Source organism: Balaenoptera musculus, chromosome 12 (genome assembly GCF_009873245.2).
Source record: "Balaenoptera musculus isolate JJ_BM4_2016_0621 chromosome 12, mBalMus1.pri.v3, whole genome shotgun sequence".
In the NCBI taxonomy this organism is placed as follows: domain Eukaryota; kingdom Metazoa; phylum Chordata; class Mammalia; order Artiodactyla; family Balaenopteridae; genus Balaenoptera; species Balaenoptera musculus.
Genome location: NC_045796.1, coordinates 19,244,045 through 19,267,012, shown reverse-complemented (window position 1 = coordinate 19,267,012; position 22,968 = coordinate 19,244,045). Strand labels below are relative to the sequence as shown.

Below are 22,968 nucleotides of genomic sequence, written 5' to 3'. Positions count from 1 at the left end.
CATTCTCAGTTTTCTAACTTGACTGAAAAGTAGAAGATGGTGGCAGGATGTTTTTATTGATTGATTGGTTTGTTTTTGATTTCTTTTCTATAAATTTATTTATTTTATTTATTTATTTTTGGCTGTGTTGGGTCTTTGTTGTGCTGCGTGGACCTCTCATTGCAGTGGCTTCTCTTGTTGTGGAGCACAGGCTCTAGGCACATGGGCTTCAGTAGTTGTGGCATGGGGGCTCAGTAGTTGTGGCCCACAGGCTCTAGAGCGCAGGCTCAGGAGTTGTGGTGCATGGGCTTAGTTGCTCCATGGCATGTGGGTCTTCTTGCACCAGGTCTTGAACCCGTGTCCCCTGCATTGGCAGGCAGATTCTTAACCACTGCACCACCAGAGTAGTCTGAGTTGTTTGTTTTTGGATAGATGTCTATTAGGTGGTTGTACACAACCTCTTCTCTTCTGGAGAGAGGTTTGAGCTGGAGCTAATGATTTGAGGGTTACATAAAAGTACAGGTGAACCTAAAATATGGTTGTGCTTATTAACTCACTGAGGAAAGGCTATAGGCTATCAAGAGCATATTGAGGAGAACTCTGGGGAAGCAGCCCTAATTGGTCAGCAGTGAGCAGAGGAAAGGGAGTGTTCAAAGGAGTCCACAATTGATTTCTATAATAATAGAAACTAGAAAAGAATGATGTTGTAGAAGCCTCAGGAAAGAGTTTAGAGAAAGTAAAAATATTGTTAAATTCCACAGAGAAGTAACATAGAGACCATTTATCTAAATGATAATATATAGGAAAGTGCCTGGCACTTAACAGATGCTCAAATACATATTCTTTCCCTGTCATGTGTGTGACATGCCTCTCTCCTCTGCCAGACTGAGTGAGCCTTGAGACTAGGGCCATGTGTTTGGTCTCTTTGTTTATTTTGGTTTCTTTGTTTCTTTGCTTGTTTATTTATTTTTATTGAGATGTAATTGACATATAACAATATATTAGTTTCAGGTGTACAACATAATAATTTGATATTTGTATATATTGAGAAATGGTCAACACAAATCTAGTTAACACCCAGCACCACACATGGCTATCATTTTTTTTCTTGTGATAAGAACTTTTAAGACCTACTCTCTTAGCAACTTTCAAATATAAAGTACAATATTGTTAACTACAGTCACCATGCTGTGCATTACCACCCCCTGACTCATTTATTGTATAACTGGAAATTTGTACCTTTTGAACACCTTCACTATTTTGCCCAAATCCTACCCCTTGCCTCTGGCAACCACTAATCTGTTCTCTATATCAGTGAGTTCATTTTTGTTTGTTTTGCTGTTTGTTTTTAGATTCTGTATATAAGTGAGATCATACAATATTTGTCTTTCTCTCTCTGACTTATTTCACTTAGTATAATGTCCTCAAAGTCCATCCACATTGTTGCAAATGGCAAGATTTCCTTCATTTTTTATGTCTGAACAATATTTCATTGTGTATATGAATACCACACTTTCTTTATTCATTCATCCATCCATAGACACATATGTTGATTCTATGTCTTGGCTATTGTAAATAATACTGCAATGAACATTGGAGTGCATCTGTTTTTTTGAGTTAGTGTTTTCATTTCCTATGGATAAATACCCAGAAGTGGAATTGCGGGATTATACAATAGTTCCATTTTTAAGTTTTTGAAGAAACTCCATGCTGGCTGCACCAATTTACATTCCCACCAAAAGTGAATGAAAGTGCCCTTTTCTCCACATCCTTGCCAACACTTGTCATTTCTTGTCTTTTTGATAATAGCCATTACAACAGGTGTGAGGTGATAACTCATTGTGGTTTTGATTTACATTTACCTGATGATTAGTGATGTTTAGCACGTTTCATTGTACCTGTTGGCCATCTGTATATGTTCTTTGGAAATATGTCTATTCAGATCCTCTGCCCATTTATTAATTGGATAGTCATTTTATTGAGTTAAATTAGTTCTTTTTATATTTTGGATATTAACCCTTTATTAGATATATAATTTGCAAATATTTTCTTCCATTCAGTAGGATATCTTTTCATTTTGTTGTAGGTTTGTTTTGTTTTGTTTTTTTGCAGAAGCTTTTTAGTTTGATATAGTCCACCTGTTTATTTTTACTTTTTTTGTCTTTGCTTTTGGTGTCAAGTCCAAAAAATTATCACCAAGACTGATGTCAAGGAGCTTAACATCTATGCTTTCTTCTAGGAGTTTTATGGTTTCAGGTCTCACTTTTAAGCCTTTAATCCATTTGGAGTTAATTTTTGTGTATAGTATAACATAATGGTCAAGTTTTATTCTTTTGCATGTGACTGTCCAGTTTTCTCAGCATCATTTATTGAAGAGAATGTACTTTTCCCCATTATATTCTTGGCTCCTTTGTCATAAATTAATTGACCGTATATGCATGGGTTTATTTCTGGCTTCTCTATTCTATTGCATTGATCTATGTGTCTGCTTTTATGCCAATATCATCCTCTTTTGACTACTATGGCTTTGTATTACAGTTTGAAATCAGGAAGTGTGATGCCTCCAGCTTTGTTCTTCCTTCTCAAGATTACTTGGGCTAATCAGGATCTTTTGTGGTTCCATACAAATTTTAGGATTGTTTATTCTACTTCTGTGAAAAATATCATTGGAATTTTGATAGGGATTGCATTGAATCTATAGATTGCTTTGGGTAGTATGGACATTTTAACAATATTAATTCTTCCAATCTATAAGCCCTGTATATCTTTCATTTATTTGTGTCTTCTTTAATTTCTCTCATTAATATCATAGTTTTCAGTGTACAGGTCTTTCACCTCCTTGGTTAAGTTTATTCCTAGGTCTTTTTGCTGCAGTTGTATATGAGATTGTTTCCCTAATTTCTCTTTTAGATAGTTCATTATTAGTGCATAGAATGCAAAAGATTTTTGTATATTGATTTTGTATCCTGCAACTATACTGAATTTGTTTATTCTAACAGCTTTTGGGTGGCATTTCTTAGGGTTTTCTATATATAATATTATATCATCTGCAAATATGACTTTTACTTCTTCCTTTCTGATTTAAAAGCCTTTTATTACCTTTTCTTGCCTTATTGCTCTGGCTAGACTTCCAATACTGTGCTGAATAAAAGCGGTGAGAGTGGACATCCTTATCTTGTTCCTGATCTTAGAGAAAAGCTTTCAGCTTTTCACCATTAAGTATGATGTTAACTGTGGGCATGTCATATATGTCTTTCATTATATTGAGGTATGTTCCCTCTAACCCCATTTTGTTGAGCATTTTTATCATAAATTGATGTTGAATTTGTCAAATGGTTTTCTGCATCTATTGAGATGACCATATGATTTTTATCCTTCATTTTTTTTACTGTGATGTATTACACTGATTGATTTCTGCATGTTGAATCATTCTTGCACCCCAGGAATAAATCTCACTTGATCATGGTGTATGATCCTTTTAATGTATTGTTGAATTCTGTTTGCTAACATTCTGTTGTGAATTTTTTGCCTCTATGTTCATCAGGGATTTTGATCTGTAGTTCTCTTTTCTTGTGATATCCTTGTCTGATTTTGATATCAGGGTAATGCTGGCCTTGTTAAATGAGTTTAGACGTTTTCCCCTGTCTTCTATTTTTTGAATGAATTTGAGAAGTATTGGTATTAATTCTTCTTTAAATGTTTGGTAGAATTCACCAGTGAAGCTCTCTGATTCTGGACTTTTCATTGTTGGGAGGTTTTTGATTACTAGTAATCAGTCCGTTCAGATTTTCTATTTCTTTGTCTTGGTAAATCATATGTTTCTAGGAATTTATCCATTTCTTTTAGGTTGTCCAATTTGTTTTGTATATTTGTTTATAGTAGTCTCTTACGATCCTTTGTATTTTGTGGTATTAATTACAATGTGTCTGTTTCATTTCTGATTTTCTTTATTTGAGTCTTCTTTTTTTTGTTGGTGAGTCTAAAGGTTTGTCAATTTTGTTTATCTTTTCAAAAAACCAGTTCTTAATTTCTTTGATCTTTTCTTGTCTTTTTAGTCTCTCTCATTTATTTCCACTCTAATATTTGTTATTACCTTCCTTCTACTAACTTTAGGCTTCATTTGTTCTTTTTTTTTCTATTTCTTTGAGGTGTAAAGTTAGGTAGTTTATTTGAGATCATATTTCTTGATGTAGACATGTATTGCTACGAACTCTCACAGAGCTACTTCTTAGAACTATCTTTGCTTTGTTGTATTTGTTTTGTTGTCGTTGTATCTGTTGTATTTTTGTTATGTTGTACTTCCATTTTTATTTATCGCAAAGCATTTTTTTGATTTTTTCTTTGACCCGTTGGTTGGTTAGTAGCATATAGTTTAATCTACACATAGCTGTGAATTTCCCAGTTTTCTTCTTGTAATTAATTTCTAGTTTCATACAGTTGTGGTTGGAAAAGATGCATGGTATGATTTCAGTCTTCTTGAACTCATTAAGAGTTGTTTTGTGACTTAACATATGATCTATCCTGGAGAATGTTCCATGTACATTTGAGAAAAATGTGTATTCTGTTGCTTTTGGGTGGAATGTTCTATATGTGTCTAAGTCCATCCTATTTAATGTGTCATTCAAGGCCAATGTTTTCTCTTTTTTTTTTGGCCATGCCACGTGACATGTGGGATCTTAGTTCCCTGACCAGGGATCAAACTCACTCCCCCCGCAGTGCAAGCACAGAGTATTAACCACTGGACCGCCAGGGAAGTCCCAAGGCCAATGTTTTCTCATTGATTTTCTGTCTGGATGATCTATTCATTGGTGAAAGTGGGATATTAGTCTCCTACTGGGTGCTCTTCTATGGGTGAGTCCTGGGATGGGTGAGTCCGTGAGAGCCCTTTAAGAAGTCTTTCTGAGTTTGCTATAGCCTTGTGGGCCTCATTGATGCAAGCCCTGCTGGCTTTCAAAACTAGATGTTTTGGGAGCTTGTCTCTGATCTGCAGGTCTTAAAAGTTGGGGTGCCATTATGTGGGGTTCAAACCCTTCACTCTTCAGGGAAAAGCTTAGGGATGTGAGCTCCCTCCAAACTGTGTGTGGCCACACTGTGTGAGGTTTATGGCAAGACCATGTCTCAGCCTCTCCTAGCCACTTCAGTATGGTTTTTTTTCTCATTTGCCAGATATGAAGGAATTCCTCAGCTAGTTTTTTTATTATTTTCAGAGGAAATTGTTCTGTATGTAGCTGTAGATTTGTTGTGTCCATAGGAAGAGGTGAGTTCAAAATCTTCCTACATCACCATCTTTAACTGGAACTCTGTGTTTGGTCTCCTTGCATCAGCAAAGCCCACCACAGAGTAGGCACTCAATCAAAGCTTGTTGAATAAATAAGCACATAATGGTGTTTTTAACTAACATGTGAAGTAACTATTGTAATTGGTTTTTTGAAATAGCAAGTTGATTTTTTTCTGTCGGTAATTTCTTGATGTGGAATAAAAAACTTAATTTGGAAATTAATTTTTTTTACCTAAGCCCAGGATATATGGACAAAGTTTGGGAGCTCTTGAGAGAAATATTGCCCGAGTTTAAGCTGTCAGATGAGTCCAGCTCTGAAAGCAAAATAACAGACATAGATGCCAAATTGAAAGAACAAGGGAAAGACATGAAGGATGGGAAAGAAGTGAAAGATGGCAAAGAAATGAAAGATGGCAAGGAATTCAAACCTGAAGGTTCAGCAACAACACTAAAATTACCTGAGAAAAGTGACAGAGTTTTAAAGGGTAAGACATTTTATATCATGATGTTATTCAATATGGGTATTATATATAAACACTTTATAGTTTAGTCATTGCTTAATTTAATGATTATTTATTGTCATTATATTTATTAAGTGTTGTGAAAACAGTCATGTAATTAAGGTCCTTTCTTTCCAAGATATTAGAACTTGCAATGGTGTTTACCATATGTTAATTATTCTACTATATTTTGCTCTCCTTAAAAATCAAAGGCAATTATATATTTTGATGATACTAAATTAATATATTATTAATATAGAAAAACACATTAAGTTTTCAATTTCCCTTAAACACATCTTTCTTATATGTTATATGTAGAGTGGAATGGACCAGAATACCAAAGGAGAAATGTTGTCCTGTTTTCCTTTTCAGGAAGTGTGAAATGGACATAGATTAGATTATGATTTGCAGGTTATTGTAAGGTGAAAGTTAAAATCTGGAAAAAAAAATTTCGAGTTATTTTACAAAGTGTAGGAGCATTTCTTCTTAAGTGGGAAATATATTTAATCATTATTTATTTTATGTTTTCTAAAATATTTCATATAGCCATACATATGAACAATAATGCTTGTATAGTAGAGTTAAATATACTAGAAAATACTCAGCTTTTTGTGTACTGTGATAGCATCTATAATGATCTTTCAAATGTTTATGTTTTATAAGATATTGATATTTTGTCCTTATCTAGATCTTATCAACCAGCATTTCCAACTATATACTGCCCAGAAATAATTACTGTAAATGTTCCTCAAAAATATACAAAAAAATTGTGTGTGTGATATCTGCCTATCATCAGTGCTGTTTAAAATGATCTAATGTGCATTAGTTTATAAAAGAAAGCAAAAAAAAAGCCAGATTAAATTTGTTTTACCCAGTGTATCCTAAATTAATTTGAACCTGGAATCCCTTTCTCATGTATCACAAGTTAACTTCTGTCTATCCATCCCTCCATTTTACAATCCATTCAACATACTACTTGCTGAGAATATCAGTAAGTGTTCCAAGAATTAGTGATAACTTGATGAACAAAATCAGGTGTGGAACTCACTTCCTAGAGCTAAGGACTAGTGAGTGGGACTAACATTAATTTTAAAAATCATAAATACATACTAATACATGAGTCTTGAAGGGAAATACAGGAAACTTTAGGAGTTCATATGAAAGACCTAGTCTGGGGCATCAAGGAAGAATTCCCTAAGGAATTTTGAGCTGTGTTTGCAAAGATGATAGGAATAGCTGGAGGAAGATTAAGGACTGAGAAGGGAAGAGCATTCTAGGTAGAGGAGACAGCAGATATAAATATTATGAAGAAGTAGCAGGAATGACAATGATTTGGAAGACCTGGTAGAAGATATGTTTAGCTGGAGGAGAGGATGTGTGGAATAAAGTGGCTTAAGAAGAGCCTGGAGAAGTAGATAGGATAGCGATCATGTCAAATCCTCCAGGTCATGTTAAGATGATTGATCTTTACCAAGGAGCAATTGACGGCTAATGAAGTTTAGGGTTGAGTCATGATCTATTTCACGTTTTCAAAAGGATATTCTGGTTCTCTGAGAAGAAAATAATTTGGTGTGCATGTGGGGGTGGAGAGTCAGTGACATGAGTGGACATAGAAAAAACAATTTGGAGACCTTTGCATCAGCTCAGGTCAGGGACAATAGTAGCTTGGCATAGGGTAATAGGACAGTCATAGTGGAGAGGCAGATAAAGTAAATGATTGAGAGATATTTAAAATGTAAAAAATGGCAGAATGTGGCAAAGATGATGTGCAGAATTCTGACTTCCAAAACTGGATAGATGGTAGTACCTTTTATTGAGAGGGATAATGCCAAAAGAGGAACGGCTTTATGAGGAGAGATCACAGAATGACTCAGAACATATTGAATTTGATGTGCCTTTAAGAAATCAAGTGTACTTTCATGTCAGGAGTTCCAGGCTGGTGATATATTTTTGGGAATCATTGACAAATGCATGCCAAATTAAACAATGAATGATATTCTCAAGGAGATGGCATAAAGTGAGAAGACTAAGAAGCTTAAGACTCAGCCTTAAAGAAGCTAAATATCTGAGAACTGGGTACAAAATAATGAGCTGGCAAAAGAGGTTAAAGGATGACCAGAGAAACAGGAAGAAGACCAGCAGAGCATGTTGCTACTGAAGTCAAAGGAAAAGAGTGTTTTAAGAATCAGGGAGATTGTGTCAAGTAGTGTTGAGAGTTGAAATATGAGGACAATTCAAGTTTCTCTGCTGGATTTTGTGATATGGAGGTCACTGGGCACTGGTAAGTGATGGGGGTGGAAGACACATTGGAGAGGTTAAGAAATAAGTGGGAAGTAAAATAATGTATAAACACCCCTGTTAGAAGTTTGTCTGTGAAGAACAGGAGAGTGACAAAGTAGAAGCTGACAGGGAATGTGAGGGATCCGTGAAAGATATTTAAATTTTTACCTGATGAAGAAGTACTTTTAAGTGATTGCGAAGATGGAGTTGACATGACAGCCGTAGTGTAGGTTTCCAGAGAGCCCAGGTGAAGGGATTGGACCAAACCAGGGAGCAAAGTCTCCTCCATCCTAACGGGTGGGCACAGGGCATGGGAGAGGACAGATGCACATGTCAGTGGATGAATGGGTTTGATAGGGAGAAGCTGAGGGTTTCTGACTAAAGGCTTCTATTCTCTACGAGCTGAGAGTGAGGTGGAGGTGGAGATGGAGGTTCTCGTTGTTATTTAAAATAGATGTGGCAGAAGCTTGCAGAACTAGAGGAAGGCCATGTCCAGTAGGACTCAGCTGCTACTTTTATTTAGAGGGGTTGGCCAGATGGGTGAAATGAGGTGACAGAGGAGCAACAGATTTACTCATGGTATTGGCAAAAACACATTTTGATAAACATTTTTGCATACTTTCCAAATTTCTATGTGAAAAGTGTGTTTTTCTATTTATAATTTTTATTATATACTATATTATTTTAAATTATGAATTCTGAATAGGCATTTAAAGGCTTTTAAAATCCCAATTTAAAATCATACATGAAGTCATATATTATTACCTATAATTAGTTTTAAGTCAAATATTTATAGAAAAGCCACAAAATAAAATTCTGATAATCTATTTTTTATACTTGTTTCCCAATAAAGTATCTCATCCTACACTTAAAGTTATAGTTATCTTTGCCTTTGTATCTAACATAGATGTTAAATCTACTATAAAAGCTATGAGATAGATTTACTTTAGAAGCTAAGGAACAGTACAAGTTGTTAATGTTATAGTTTTTATTTATGCAAATTAAAAAGAAAAAAAACCTGATCAATGGTGATTACAAGTTTAGCAAATGATGAACGAATGAATGGTAGAAATTTGAAATTTCTGTTTTAGAATTGGAAGGGATTTATTAGGAAATAAAAAAGCTTAGGGTTTTTTTTTTCAGTTGAAGGAGAACATGTTTCATAGAAATGTAAATGTGAATGGAAATTCAAATGGTGGATGGTTCTGGGTACTGCGTTTTACTACACACAACATGTGGACAATCAGATGTTGGTTTGTGGACGTTGGTTGGTGGCCAGTTTCCACCAGAAGAGATTCTGGAGGCAGAAAGCTGTGTTTCTTGAAATGCAAGCCCCAAGTAAAGAAGATCTTTTTTTTTTTTTTAATTATTTATTATTATTTTTTTGGCTGCAGTCTCCAATATCCTTTCTTTTTTTTAAATTATTTATTTATTTTTTTTTTTGCAAGAAGATCTAAGAGGGCTCCACATTTAGGACTCAACTTTAAGTACTTTCTTTGCTGTTTTTTTTTTTTTTTTTTCTTTTTTAAATGAGAAAATCAGCCTGACACCAAGATTTTATATGAATAAATTATATTTAACTGATCATCTACATTTAACATAAAATTATATGTAGTCAATAATAAATAATGCTGCATGTCTTTCACAATACATGTCAATTTTCAAAGTTTTCTTTTGCTTTATTTTGATGTTACTAATTTGAGGTGAGTAGTACTTGGGGAAATTTATGGCTATTGTTTTACACTTAAATAAGTTAAATACTACTATTTAACTTTCTTTTCAACACAATGACTTAATAAGCAACATACATTGAGGTTTTGTAGTTAAAAGATTTATTACATTTTTTTAATATGTTGGAGAAAGCCAATGCAAAAGACCTTGGAAAGAAGAGGAGTAAAGATGGAGAGAAGGAAAAAGAAAAGGAAAAATTCAAATGGTCTCTTCATGGTTCAAGGCCCTCATCAGACGTACAATATTCTCTACAGTCTCTGTCAGATTGTAAGTTCTCAGTCTCCTAGAATAATAATTATTGTACTTATTTCCTAAAATGCTGGAAAACATTGGAGCATAGAAATATATTTCCTGTTTAGACATGTCTAAATAAGCTTTTCAAGGTTGCCCATAATTGTTAGGCCCTCAGATGGTTATACATAACAGAGCAAGATCCTACATATGAGACAGTGTTATCCAAGTTCTTATGATACAACAGTCACAGAAGTGTTTACATGAAGGAGGATATATAATACTAATAAAAATATATATTATATGTTAGTACACATAACATTTTTATTATAAAATATATAAATATATTTATATAAATATATAATTATAAATTAATATGTATTAATATATGTCCTCCTCTGTGTAAATTATATATATATGTTGATATATAAAATATATATTTTAAACTTTATAGTCCTAACATTGGGTCATCTATCTTGGTGCTTCCAGAGTGTATATCATAATTCTCAGTTCATCCTTCTTTACATGAAAATGTGTCCATTTACCTCCAGCACTATGCTTTATCTAGTTTTTTTTTTTTTTCATTTTGTCTTCTTTCTTAATACATTACTGTGTTTTTTTTGTGAGAGCATTTTCATAGTTCTGGCTTTGTATTTTTACAGAAACATGTCTGGTGGTTTGGTAGAGAAAATACAAACGCTAGTCATTATGTTTTTAATTTTATATAAAAAATTATTTTCTTATAGTGATGCCTTAAACAATCTTTTCTGATAGTGGATGACATAACAGTCCCAAAGTTACTGATAATTATTCATGTTTGTGAGAATGGCTAAACCTTTCTTTGAGTTTCTTTCTTTGTGAAAATGATGGTAACAATGCCTTTTTTCCTACCAAACTCATAGTTAAGTCAACCTCTAGATACAGAATGTGGTTCAAAGTTTGGGCTGTGGAGTAAAATTGCCTGGGTTCAGATCTCTGCTGCATGAAAAATATGTGTTAGAGAAGGAAAAAATTTCCCTCTACTCTCTCCAGGTTCTTCTAGCTGGTCTAAGAATTAAATTGACATGAGACAGATTAACAGAAGAAAAAGAATAATAATTATGTATGTATGAGGCCTCATAAGAAAAATGAAACCCAAGGACAGGTTAGGCAATTGAGGCTTATCTACCATCTGAGAGAAAGAAAAGGGGGTCGGGGGTTTGTGACTTCAAAAGGGAGGAAGGCAATTCACCTGGAGATTGAAAAGCAAATGTTTGGTAAACATGTTTGCTCTACCACGCAGAGGCAGTGGGACATAGAGAGGACTCTTGTCTCTAGGCCCTGCCCTACCACACTTAGCCCATATTCTTTGTAGGTATCTCTGGTGACAGTGCTCTTCCTGGACCAGGCCCTTTATCTGAATTCTTTTAGGCAGTTAAGGGGGAGGTAAAAAGAAAGAATTCCTGAGTACTCTGTTCTTAAAAAAAAAAAAAAAGCCTAAAATAATCCTCATGACAAAGAGACACATTTTAAGGTGACAAATTTTGCTCCCCTACATATACAAAGTTTACTTTTTAAATGTTAAAACATATTTTTACAAGCTTGGCATATTTCACATCTTAATCCATTTTAGAGCGATCCAGGGTTCACATCTAATTTATATATTGTGGTTCTAAAGATATTATTCTTCAATAAACATATTATCTAGTGCAGTGAAATGTAAGTGCATGAATTTTTTTCTTTTTTAACATCTTTATTGGAGTATAATTGCTTTACAATGGTGTGTTAGTTTCTGCTTTATAACAAAGTGAATCATTATACATTATACATTATACATATACATATACATATGTTCCCATATCTCTTCCCTCTTGCATCTCCCTCCTTCCCACCCTCCCTATCCCACCCTTCTAGGTGGTCACAAAGCACCGGGCTGATCTCCCTGTGCTATGCGGCTGCTTCCCACTAACTATCTATTTTACGTTTGGTAGTATATATATGTCCATGCCACTCTCTCACTTTGTCACAGCTTACCCTTCTGCCTCCCCATATTCTCAAGTCCATTCTCTAGTAGGTCTGTGTCTTTATTCCCGTCTTGCCCCTAGGTTCTTCATGACCTTTTTTTTCTTTTTTTCCTTAGATTCCATATATATGTGTTAGCATACGGTATTTGTTTTTCTCTTTCTGACTTACTTCACTCTGTAAGACAGACTCTAAGTCCATCCACCTCACTACAAATAACTCAATTTCATTTCTTTGTATGGCTGAGTAATATTCCATTTTATATATGTGCCACATCTTCTTTATCCATTCATCTGTTGATGGACACTTAGGTTGCTTCCATGTCCTGGCTATTGTAAATAGAGCTGCAATGAACATTTTGGTACATGACTCTTTTTGAATTAAGGTTTTCTCAGGGTATATGCCCAGTAGTGGGATTGCTGGGTCATATGGCAGTTCTATTTTTAGTGTTTTAGTGTTTTGAGGAACGTCCATATTGTTCTCCATAGTGGCTTTATCAATTTACATTCCCACCAACAGTGCAAGAGGGTTCCCTTTTCTCCACACCCTCTCCAGCATTTATTGTTTGTAGATTTTTTGATGATGGCCATTCTGACCGGTGTGAGATGATATCTCATTGTAGTTTTGACTTGCATTTCTCTAATGATTAATGATGTTGAGCATTCTCTCATGTGTTTGTTGGCAATCTGTATATCTGCTTTGGAGAAATGTCTATTTAGGTCTTCTGCCCATTTTTGGATTGGGTTGTTTGTTTTTTTGATATTGAGCTGCATGAGCTGCTTGTAACTTTTGGAGATTAATCCTTTGTCAGTTTCTTCATTTGCAAATATTTTCTCCCATTCTGAGGGTTGTCTTCTTGTCTTGTTTATGGTTTCCTTTGCTGTGCAAAAGCTTTTAAGTTTCATTAGGTCCCATTTGTTTATTTTTGTTTTTATTTCCATTTCTCTAGGAGGTGGGTCAAAAAGGATCTTGCTGTGATGTATGTCATAGAGTGTTCTGCCTATGTTTTCCTCTAAGAGTTTGATAGTGTCTGGCCTTACATTGAGGTCTTTAATCCATTTTGAGTTTATTTTTGTGTATGCTGTTAGGGAGTGTTCTAATTTCATACTTTTACATGTACCTGTCCAGTTTTCCCAGCACCACTTATTGAAGAGGCTGTCTTTTCTCCACTGTATATTCTTGCCTCCTTTATCAAAGATAAGGTGACCATATGTGCGTGGGTTTATCTCTGGGCTTTCTATCCTGTTCCATTGATCTATATTTCTGTTTTTGTTAAGTGTGTGAATTTTAAAGGAATAAATCAAAACCTTTTAATTAAAAATAAAAACAATAGAGGAAAATAAATTCTATTATTTTGGCCAGAATCTTTAAAGAACAAAAGCATCATGAATCAAATGGGGTAATTTCAGGGATATTAAGGAACACTTGAATAAATATTGATGTTCAGGAGCAAATCTACAGGCATTAAACATTCCAAACTAAGTTACCTTCTTAGTTTCCCTTCTTCATGGGAGGATTAATTTATTTATGTTTTCTTTCTACTTGAAATGACATAGAAACTCCCAGAATTCCTTAAATTCAAAATAAAGATTCTATGAAAGCTAAGTTACATTGACAGATAGCTAGAGTGAGTTTATGTAATAACTGTTTTACAATGAAGTAAAATGATTTCTTAATGAATTATATGGTACTATTGTGAAGGTAACACTGATGAGACATTCTATAAAATAGATGCACATTTGAGATTTAACATTTATTAAATGCATGTAGAGTCATTTACCTATATTTCATCAGCAAAGGTAAGTTCATTAAGGAATTTGAACAGTCTACCACGACCTGCCAGTTCCATTTTGGCTAGAATTTCCATGACGCAATATGTGTTTGGTTTTACAGGTTCTTCAGCAATACAGTCCCCTCAGATGGTTGTATATGCTACCTTTACACCTCTCTATTTGTTTGAAAAGAAGATCTTTTTATTAGAGAAGATGGTAAGTACTCAAGGCCAAGAAATTCAGTATAATTTATGGTGTGTGTGTGTGCGTGTGTGTGTGTGTTTACTTGTAGTAGAAGGTATATCAGAATTTAATCAAAATTTCATTCCTGAATTTTAGTCTTGTTATCTCTATAATTAGGCACTTAGGTACAGGGACCTGGAACATCCAAAATTTTCTTAGATGATTACAATAGTTTTAACTACAAAAAAAAAAAAAAAAAGGATATAGTCTCATATATTTTTATCAATTCCTTTCATTGTAAACAAAAGGCATCAAATTATATATTTCAGTGAGAAGTGTGTAAGTCATTCCTAAATAATAATAAATCATCTTTCTATAAACAGGTCATACACATATTCTTAACCTAAGACAACTTAAATAAATGCATATTGAGGGCTAGTAAACCACTACTATGAGCTCATTGTATCTTAAAGTAATACACACAAAAATGTTAATTGCTTTCTTCTTATAAATCTAACAACTTATAGAAAACTTAGAAAATATGGACAAAGGTAATAAAATTCAACTATTCATAGTATAAATACCTAGTCATAGACACTATTAACATTTTGGCATATACACTTTGACTTTTTTTCTTGTCTGCATATTTTCTATGTGTACATGTGTATAAATTTTTTTACACAGGGGAATTCTATTTTACTTTCTGTTTAGAAACCAGCTTTTTCACTTGACACTGTATCATTAACATTTTCCCATGACGTGAAATATTTGACAACATAATATTTAATAGTTACATGGGATGCATTGGTTTGCCATAATTTTTTAAGTTATCTTTGGTTCTGGGACATAAAAATCATTTTTCTCCTTCCCTTTTAAAGAGTAAAGTCAGATTACTCTTCAGTCTACTTAGAAAACAACCTATTGTATTTGTATTGATTCCTAACACTTTGGGGAACTTTTAGACATCCAACACTGTATTGCTAGAATTCTATATGTTCTGAAATCACTACATCAAAGTATAAGAAGACGGTGATATAATTATTTGGTTAGTTAGAAATAGTATTAAAAATTGAATGGAAATTTGGTTGAAATGTTTACATTGTTTCAATTGTATGATTATTGCACTTTACTATGTGCATTACATTTATCTTCTGGATGATTTGCCCAAGGGGCATATAGTGTTACCATTCCTTCTTCTTCCTTTCCTTCCTTTCCTTCCTTCCTTCCTTCCTTCCTTCCCTCCTTCCTCCTCCTCCTGCTCCTCCTCCTTCTTTCTCTTTAGATAGAAACCATTCCTTCCTGCGAAAATCTGTAATATACCAAGGGTAATATTGTCAAAACAATAGAACGTAATGTGCCATTATGAATGTAGAGAAAGGGGCAGTGTCTCTGTTTTTAATTCAAAGTTATTTACCTTTAGCCATGGTTAAATCCTAGTGTGCTTCCCAGGCTTCCAAGCCTTCCAAGTTAGGATTTGAGCTGGCTATGTCAGCCCTGATTTTTTTTTAATCTCCTTACCCAGCCTTGGCCTAGGTGTTGTCTTAGATATTCCAGTAGTCTAACACCATGGACTACAAAAGAACATGAGCCATGCTTTATGGAGTGTCCTGGTCTCACGTATGGGAAGTACTTAAACACTTTTTAAAACTGAAAAATATAAAGATAGAATTTACATCTTCATTACACAAAGAAGGTGCAAAATAATCCACTTGAACTTTTTGCTGTCCTACTGAAAAACTAACCTGTAGACACAAAATTTTTAATTGAGAAGACAAAGAAACTCTCATGTTTATTCATTAATTCAACAGATGTTTATTGATTATCTATTATGTCCTAAACAATGAGCTGGGATCTGAGGACACCATGATGAACATGATTAATAAGGACGCTCCTCACAAAGTTAAGAGTCAATGAGAAAGGCAGATGAGCAACGACAGTAATAGTTAGAAGACTCGCATAACAGAGGGCGCCTGGAACATGGTAGATGTAGCATTCAAATAAAATAAAGTTGAATGAGTGACCAAATAAATGAATTAATGAAGGAGTGGAAAAATGAGTATTGGACACATAGCAGAAACACATCTTTCTCTCTAGTGGGTGACTAGGGAAGTCTTCCCAAAGGGGGGAAAAAAAATGTTTAAGCAGTGGCTTTAAGATGTTAGCCTGGAAAACAGGAAAAAGTGTGCTTGAAGCATAGGGAAGCTTATGTGGGAAAGTCTGAAGGTGAAGGAGAACCCACTGGGTTCGAGGGACTGCTAGAGGTTGAACAGATTGCAAAGGGAGAAGTCTTAGAGGCAGCTTGACATGTGGGAGGGAGCCAGGATGTGCAGAGTATTATAAATCCTCCTTTTGGGGGTTGAAATGACTTAAAGGGCCCAGAGTTTCAGAAATGAGCCCAGTGTCTATAACAGTAATGAGATGAACTTCAAGGCTGTAATGAATTGACTACAACGTTACAGTCTTCTGCTGATTCTTTTACATTAGTTATTAGGATGAACACATTCTCCTGGTAAAAATCAGAATGTAAAGATGATATAATATTTTCAAGCTGAATCTACAGAAAACAAGTTCTGTTCTAGTGGAATTTTGTTAAATGGAGTACATTGCAAAAAATTCTAACCCCAAAGACAATGAGACCAGGCTGTAAAAATAAAGTCAATACTTTTCCTTTATTTAAAGAATTGGTAAAGAATGCAAGAATAAAAAAAAAAAAAAAAAAAAACTTTGGAAGAAACAAAGTGTTAAGAATTACCCCACATTATCCCCCATTCTCTTGCTCCTGGGTCTTCTAAATGGTTTTAGTTTTATTTAAATGGGTGAGCTGGGAGTTCTAAAAAAGCCTCCCCTATCTGCTCAAAACCCTACTTTTAGAATGTCTGAGGTGGGATGGGGTAAGGGAGTGAAAGGGTTTTATGGGCAAGGAAACTTCTAATTTGTCTTACATAATGAATTATTCAAAAATATTTCTTGAAGGCCTATTCAGTATTTCACTAGAATGTTTCACTATTCTAAATTTCTCTCTGTCCCTAATTCTAATCTAAGGAAATTTGCGACCCTTGAACAAAGTTTCTCAATATCGAACTATAACTATTATTAATAGCATTACTTTATGTCATTCAGAAGTATTGTGTAGTATGTTGGAAATAAAACAAAGTATGAGAAACTGGCTTACATACCTTACATCAAGCTAGTACTTTTGTGGATTATTCAAACAATACAATAGGTGAAAATACCATACTTAATTATTTGATACAATATCTTACATTTTCTAAATGCCTTAAATAGTTTTATTTTCTGATGCTCTGCAGCTCAAAAAAGAAAGCAAACAGACTACAATTGTGGTTGCAATTGTAAGAAGGAGTTGAGATACATAGACCAAATTTTTGAACGGTAAACTATCTGGGAATTATTCAACTTATAAATACTACTTTAGATATTATTTAAATGTAAATTTTACAGTAATGTATTTTTATTACTATACCGAGACATTAACTTAGTGAATAACAGCAATATATTCTTCCATAAATTCTTATTGGAAAGGGTTCCTTACAGGTGTTGGGAAACTTCTAAAATTTGACAGAGCTAAAGTTATACAAAAAAGGTTTAGCCTTTATAACATCTATGAAAAAAAATTTTTAAGCCACTCTAAGGCATAATTCCAGGGGTTTCTGAATTTTTTCAGTGAATTGTCAACATTCACAGATGAGATAAAGGGGATGTGACATTTTCCTCTCCTTTAAATTAGGCCTTTTTAAAAAAAAAAAAAAAATTGAAGTGCTTTCCTCTTTATTTCCCATATTTATAATGCTTTTAAATGGCTCTACTGGACTTAATAATGCACTGTTAACTCTTTCTTACAATTATTAATTATTACAATCATAATTAATCTCTGGATTCAGGAAGAACTGTTCTAGCTCATGGATACCCCCGCCTATTTTGTGCCTCAACTATAGACTGAGCTATAGTTTGAACTATAGAAAAACAGCCACAACAGCAAGGCATGTTGTAGCTGAGGCGATAATTTAGAATAGGCTAATAGGTGGGTTTCTGATCCCAATTTAAATGACTGCTTTATAAATTTACATTTTCAAACATTGCTATTTGCATAGAAATCAATGATGCAAAATCACTAGGAAGAAAAATAGTTACTGGCAAAACTGACTTTAAGGTAGTTAATATTTTATTTTACTTTAAATGTTTCAACATTTAGACCGTGAACATGAGAATTTGACTACAGTGTACATTACTTTAACTTTCACATACTTTTTGATTACTTATGGTATATTTCAGCCATCAGTCAGTAACTGAATTTCTACTTAAATCTTACTCTGAATTGTTCCAAAGCCAAGTGGCTTCAGGAGATCTGAACCGTCGAATACGGAAAGCATCTGCCTGGGAAATGACTTGATCTGGCAGGACACAGGGGAGCCTCTACCCTCTGTCCTTCTGTGAATGCCTCCATTGTCAGGCGTGATCATGAGGATTTTGTGTGTGGGGGGAGCCTGAGGACATAAACTGTAGACAAGGCAACCGCTTACCCTCATGGACCTGACGCACTAAAGGCAGTTGGTTTATTTTGAACACTATGTAGCAATTGCTGGTGCTTAAAAAACAAACTAACAAAGACTTTACATGTTAAGTACTGCATCAAAGCTTTAACCTATAAAAATAGTAGCTGATTAATTTTGGACCAAAACTGATGTACTAAGACTTCTGCAATCTCAGAGAATCTTAAACTCTTAGAACTGAAAAGTGGCTTCTCGTTCTAGTCTCTCATTTTGTAACTAAGGAAAGGGGGCCCCAGATAACTTAAAAGATGGAAAGAAATACAAAGAGTAATAGTGCTCATGTTAAGGAATGTAGAAATACGGGTGGTTATTTTTTTTCTTATTACCACTATGTCTCTCTAGTGGTGACAGTATTTTTATAATGACGAGAAGTATTATCTTAAGTGCATGAAGCAAATACAAGAATCCTTTTAAATCTGCCTTCCACCTTTTAGGCTGATTCTGCTGAGAAGCTTAGGGAATATGGGCTTTCCCACCTCTGTAGCCATCCTGTGCTGGTGACAAGAACTAGGTCTTGCCCCCTTATAGCACCACCAAAACTACCTCCTATACCTCCGTGGAAACTCCTTCGTCAAAAAAAAGAAACTGTTATAACAGATGAAGCTCAAGGTATGAATCATATTGTCTGAAAATCTTATTAACATTTCTCTCTATGAAGTTCTAATAGTTTCATTTGTAATGAGATACATATCAAGGCAAACAACCCAACATTACAGTTAAAACCTTCATTTAATTTTATGTCCGAATTTTGTCTTTAATCCGAATTTAATCTTTAAAGGATTAATTCTGCACATCTCAGACGCCAAGCAGTTTGGTTTTCATGTCTAAACTGGTCAGATATATAAAGGCCATTCTTTGGGTGACGGCATTGTGATTATAACTGTGATAGAAAAGTGGTTTGTAGTAAATAATATAGAAGGTTAAGCAGCATATATGTTAGGCCACTGGTGTGAATTTCTAACATGGGCATCATTCTACAGTGCCCTGTAGGACATAATCTTTGAATTGACCGATTTCTGTTTGGAACTCCTATAGGAATAGGACTTTTACCCTGGGCTGGTTCCCGTGTCAGTGTTGTCATGTAGCCACAGTGAATGGCAGTTGTGCTCAGAAATACACAGGTTCACACAGGCTGAGAATGGGGCAGGGAGGCTGTTCCCACCTTGTTCTTATTCTCACCTTTTGTTTCTAAATTCTTCATAATCCATGTCTAATTCTTCGCTCCTTCAATCATTTTCTCTACAAGTCTTCATTTTTACTCCTTTTACCATGAGCACCACGTTTGAATGGAAGAGAGACCAAGATGGCGAGAGAAGAAATGAGCGAGACCATAAATGAAAAATCATAAGGAGAGGGGATTAGAAAAGAAAAACTAATAATTAAAAAATTATGGCTTAGAAGAATAACTTGTTTATGTTAACTCAACATAAACATATGGCCTTTCCATAGCTAATTTATACTTGCGATTTTTAATGAAGGGTGATAGAGAATTGTGGTGCTATGGTTTACATATGTATATGTGTGTATGTGTGTAAATATATTTCCCATTCTGAAAAGTTTAAATTATCTTCGTTCAAAAACAGCTTTTTTTGTTATCTTTTTTGTGTTCATTTCCTTGCTTTTGCGTTTTCTTCCTTTGTCTTTTCCAATACCTCAGGATCTACTAATTGTTTTCATCCAGTAACAGGTCATCACATTCTAGAAGTTGTTGCATTACGGTTCACAGGCCTGTCCTTGAATGAACAATGAAGACAAAGCCACGATGAACATACCTGGTGCCAGTTTACTAAAGGCATCCCTGAGAAGCATATAAATAAGCTTTAAGTGGCTGGGCTCATGAACCATGGCTTGTACCCTTATTGATGGTGCTTGCTGTGGCTTCTGCTACCAATTCAAGTGTTGCTTATCCTTCAGTGCAGGGGAAACATATCTCAGTCACAGGGTAATACGTAAGTCTCGTTGGTACTCAGGATCCTAAAACCACAGTAGCCGCAGAGATTGGAGTATTTACCTGTTCCTTGCCTCCTACTTCCAACCGTAATTTACATGTTTTTAAGATATAAATAACAACTGTTAACCATGTAATTTTCCTCACATTTTCTTTCTGCCTACGTTTATACAACCAGTACAGCTGGTGGCAAAGATTTTCTAGCACAACATGTTTTATCCTGGCCAGAAAAGAACAAAGATTAAAGAAATATCTGGTTTAGATATACAGGAGAAATGGTCAGTTCATCTTTTTTTTTTTTTTATTAGACTTGTCTGCCTCTCTCCCTCCTGCTTGATTATTTCAGTTATTTCCTTACATTCCTTGAGTTCCTGCAACAGGCTGTTTGTGCCACCAAAGTGCCAACTGTTGCTTTGGATTCCAAGAACTTTCCAGTTTCCTCCCTCCCTCCTTCCCTTCCCTCCTTCCTTCCTATCTTCTTCTGTCTTTCCAACCAAAGATCAGCATTCACATGATGCTTGAAAGAAAATCTTTTACCACTGAATGCTATATTTTAGTTAAATGCATAGAGCCACACAACCATTCTTCATTCAGAGCATCAGGAATAGCTGAATGAAAGGAAAAATACTGGACATTCAGCTACTTCCTGATTTTGATATTGACTGTTGTGTAATTCTGTGTAATTTGATAGCTCCATTGTAAGCTGGGAAAGAAAACCTATGGATTGATGGGATTCCATAACTGCAGTGTCCTGCTTTGAGGCTCACCACATCATTGTCTTTCTTCTCTCTATTGGATTTAATATTTTAAGTGAAATTAACAGGAAACACAGAGAGAGAGAGAGAGAAAGGGAGAGAGAGAGATCAATATAGAGGTTATCACAGAACAAGCACAGAGAAGTCACGTGCACTGTGTTATAGTCTCGCTTCTCTTCGTCCTGTGGTCATCCTTTCCACTGCTATAGGAGCTTATTTAAAATAATTATGCCTAATGTTTAATTTCAATGTTCACCGTGTTAGTGCGTGGGTTGTGTGCTATATCCATTGAGAATTTACTTCTATGTCAGCTTCAGACATCTTTAGGAATACCCACAACATTTTTCTTGACTACTGCTTTCTTTTCTACCTATGACCCTTACTATGTTACATTTTCTGTTCTTCCACTATCTCCATGTATTAGTCCACATTTTTTTCATGTCCTGAGCAATTGTGTTGTAGAGGTTAACTAAAAGAACACATTTTTAGTAAAAGAGTTTTATAGAAAGTCTTTTGTGTACTTGAAATAGCAGCAAATGCCAAGTAATAACTCCAGAAGACATTGCTGACTTTCTCCCTTGAGACTTCATTGTTTCACGTTGTAAATCTGGAAAGCAACTGAGAAATAGACTAAAGAAATCTCATATTGGTAGGATCTATAAAGTCCTTTTTAATACAAAACTTTATGTATCATAGTACATTTCTATTTAACTCTATTGAAATTTGCTGGGTAAATAGTTAATCTAATCAGTACTGCATTAAATGTCAAATTTTACATATAATCTTGAAAGATTTTTTAAAAAGTACATCACACTACCTTTTTCTTTTTAGAATTAGTAATAAAGAAGCCTGACCAGTTTCTTGAGATTTCAAGTCCGTTTTTGAATTATAGAATGACTGCATTTACAATTCCAACAGAAACGTAAGTATAGAACATTCTTTCCCATGAATTCATCTTGTTAACAGAAGAAGCATTTTGTGATTTGTGCAGTTAAAAATGTATCCCTTGGTGACAAATGTATTAAAGTTTGTGTCAATGCAGTGATCATAGGGAAATAAAATTTTTAGGTTCTATTTCACAGTAATAAACAGTTAAGATAAATTTTGAATTGGTCAAAATGAGGCCTAAATATGTCTGGCTTTACAGTTTTGACTTCTGTTTTAGAACAACACAGTATTTTGTTTTACTTTAAACATTAACACTGGGGAATGTTTTTGGTTATTACCTGATAATTAAATCACAAGATCAAATGATTGTCATAAAAACCTGGGAGGTGAAGTCTGTCAGTCTTAGAGGAGAAAAAAAGAGCTAACTAAATACAACAGCAAAGACAATGAAGAAGAAAAAGGAGGAAGGGGAGGAAGAATCCAAATTTACTAATATTTGAATGTGACAATAGGGGTAGAAATAAAAATTATCATCCTGGGTCTAACGTTTTTAATGAGTTCATAGTGGTGAAAAGGAAGTCCACAGATAGCAATAATGAGAAGGAATAGTGGGTGATATGATTATTACCACTAAAAGTGTGGTGATTTGTTATGAAGCAATTGATAACTAACACATGGATATATACATATATCAAGGATTATCAAATCTATTCTTTAAATTTGTGCAGTTAAATGTACTTCAATAATCCCTCAATAAAGTTGTAAAGTATAAAAATAAATAATAGTATTTAAAATGGTTAAAAAAATAGGGATTCTAGAACCAAGGAATATAATAACTGAAATTTTAGAATTCA

General features: G+C 34.4%; 1 protein-coding gene across 1 annotated transcript in view; it reads left to right on the top strand.

The window, feature by feature from the left end:
- The window catches only part of ADGB (androglobin), a 160,537-nt gene that overhangs the window by 56,146 nt on the left and 81,423 nt on the right, over nucleotides 1-22,968 (top strand). Inside the window, exons 8-12 of the mRNA XM_036871938.1 lie at nucleotides 5,495-5,742; nucleotides 9,901-10,035; nucleotides 13,894-13,988; nucleotides 18,958-19,132; nucleotides 22,058-22,148. Coding sequence (XP_036727833.1) covers nucleotides 5,495-5,742; nucleotides 9,901-10,035; nucleotides 13,894-13,988; nucleotides 18,958-19,132; nucleotides 22,058-22,148 — 744 coding nt within the window. The remainder of the gene's footprint in view (nucleotides 1-5,494; nucleotides 5,743-9,900; nucleotides 10,036-13,893; nucleotides 13,989-18,957; nucleotides 19,133-22,057; nucleotides 22,149-22,968) is intronic.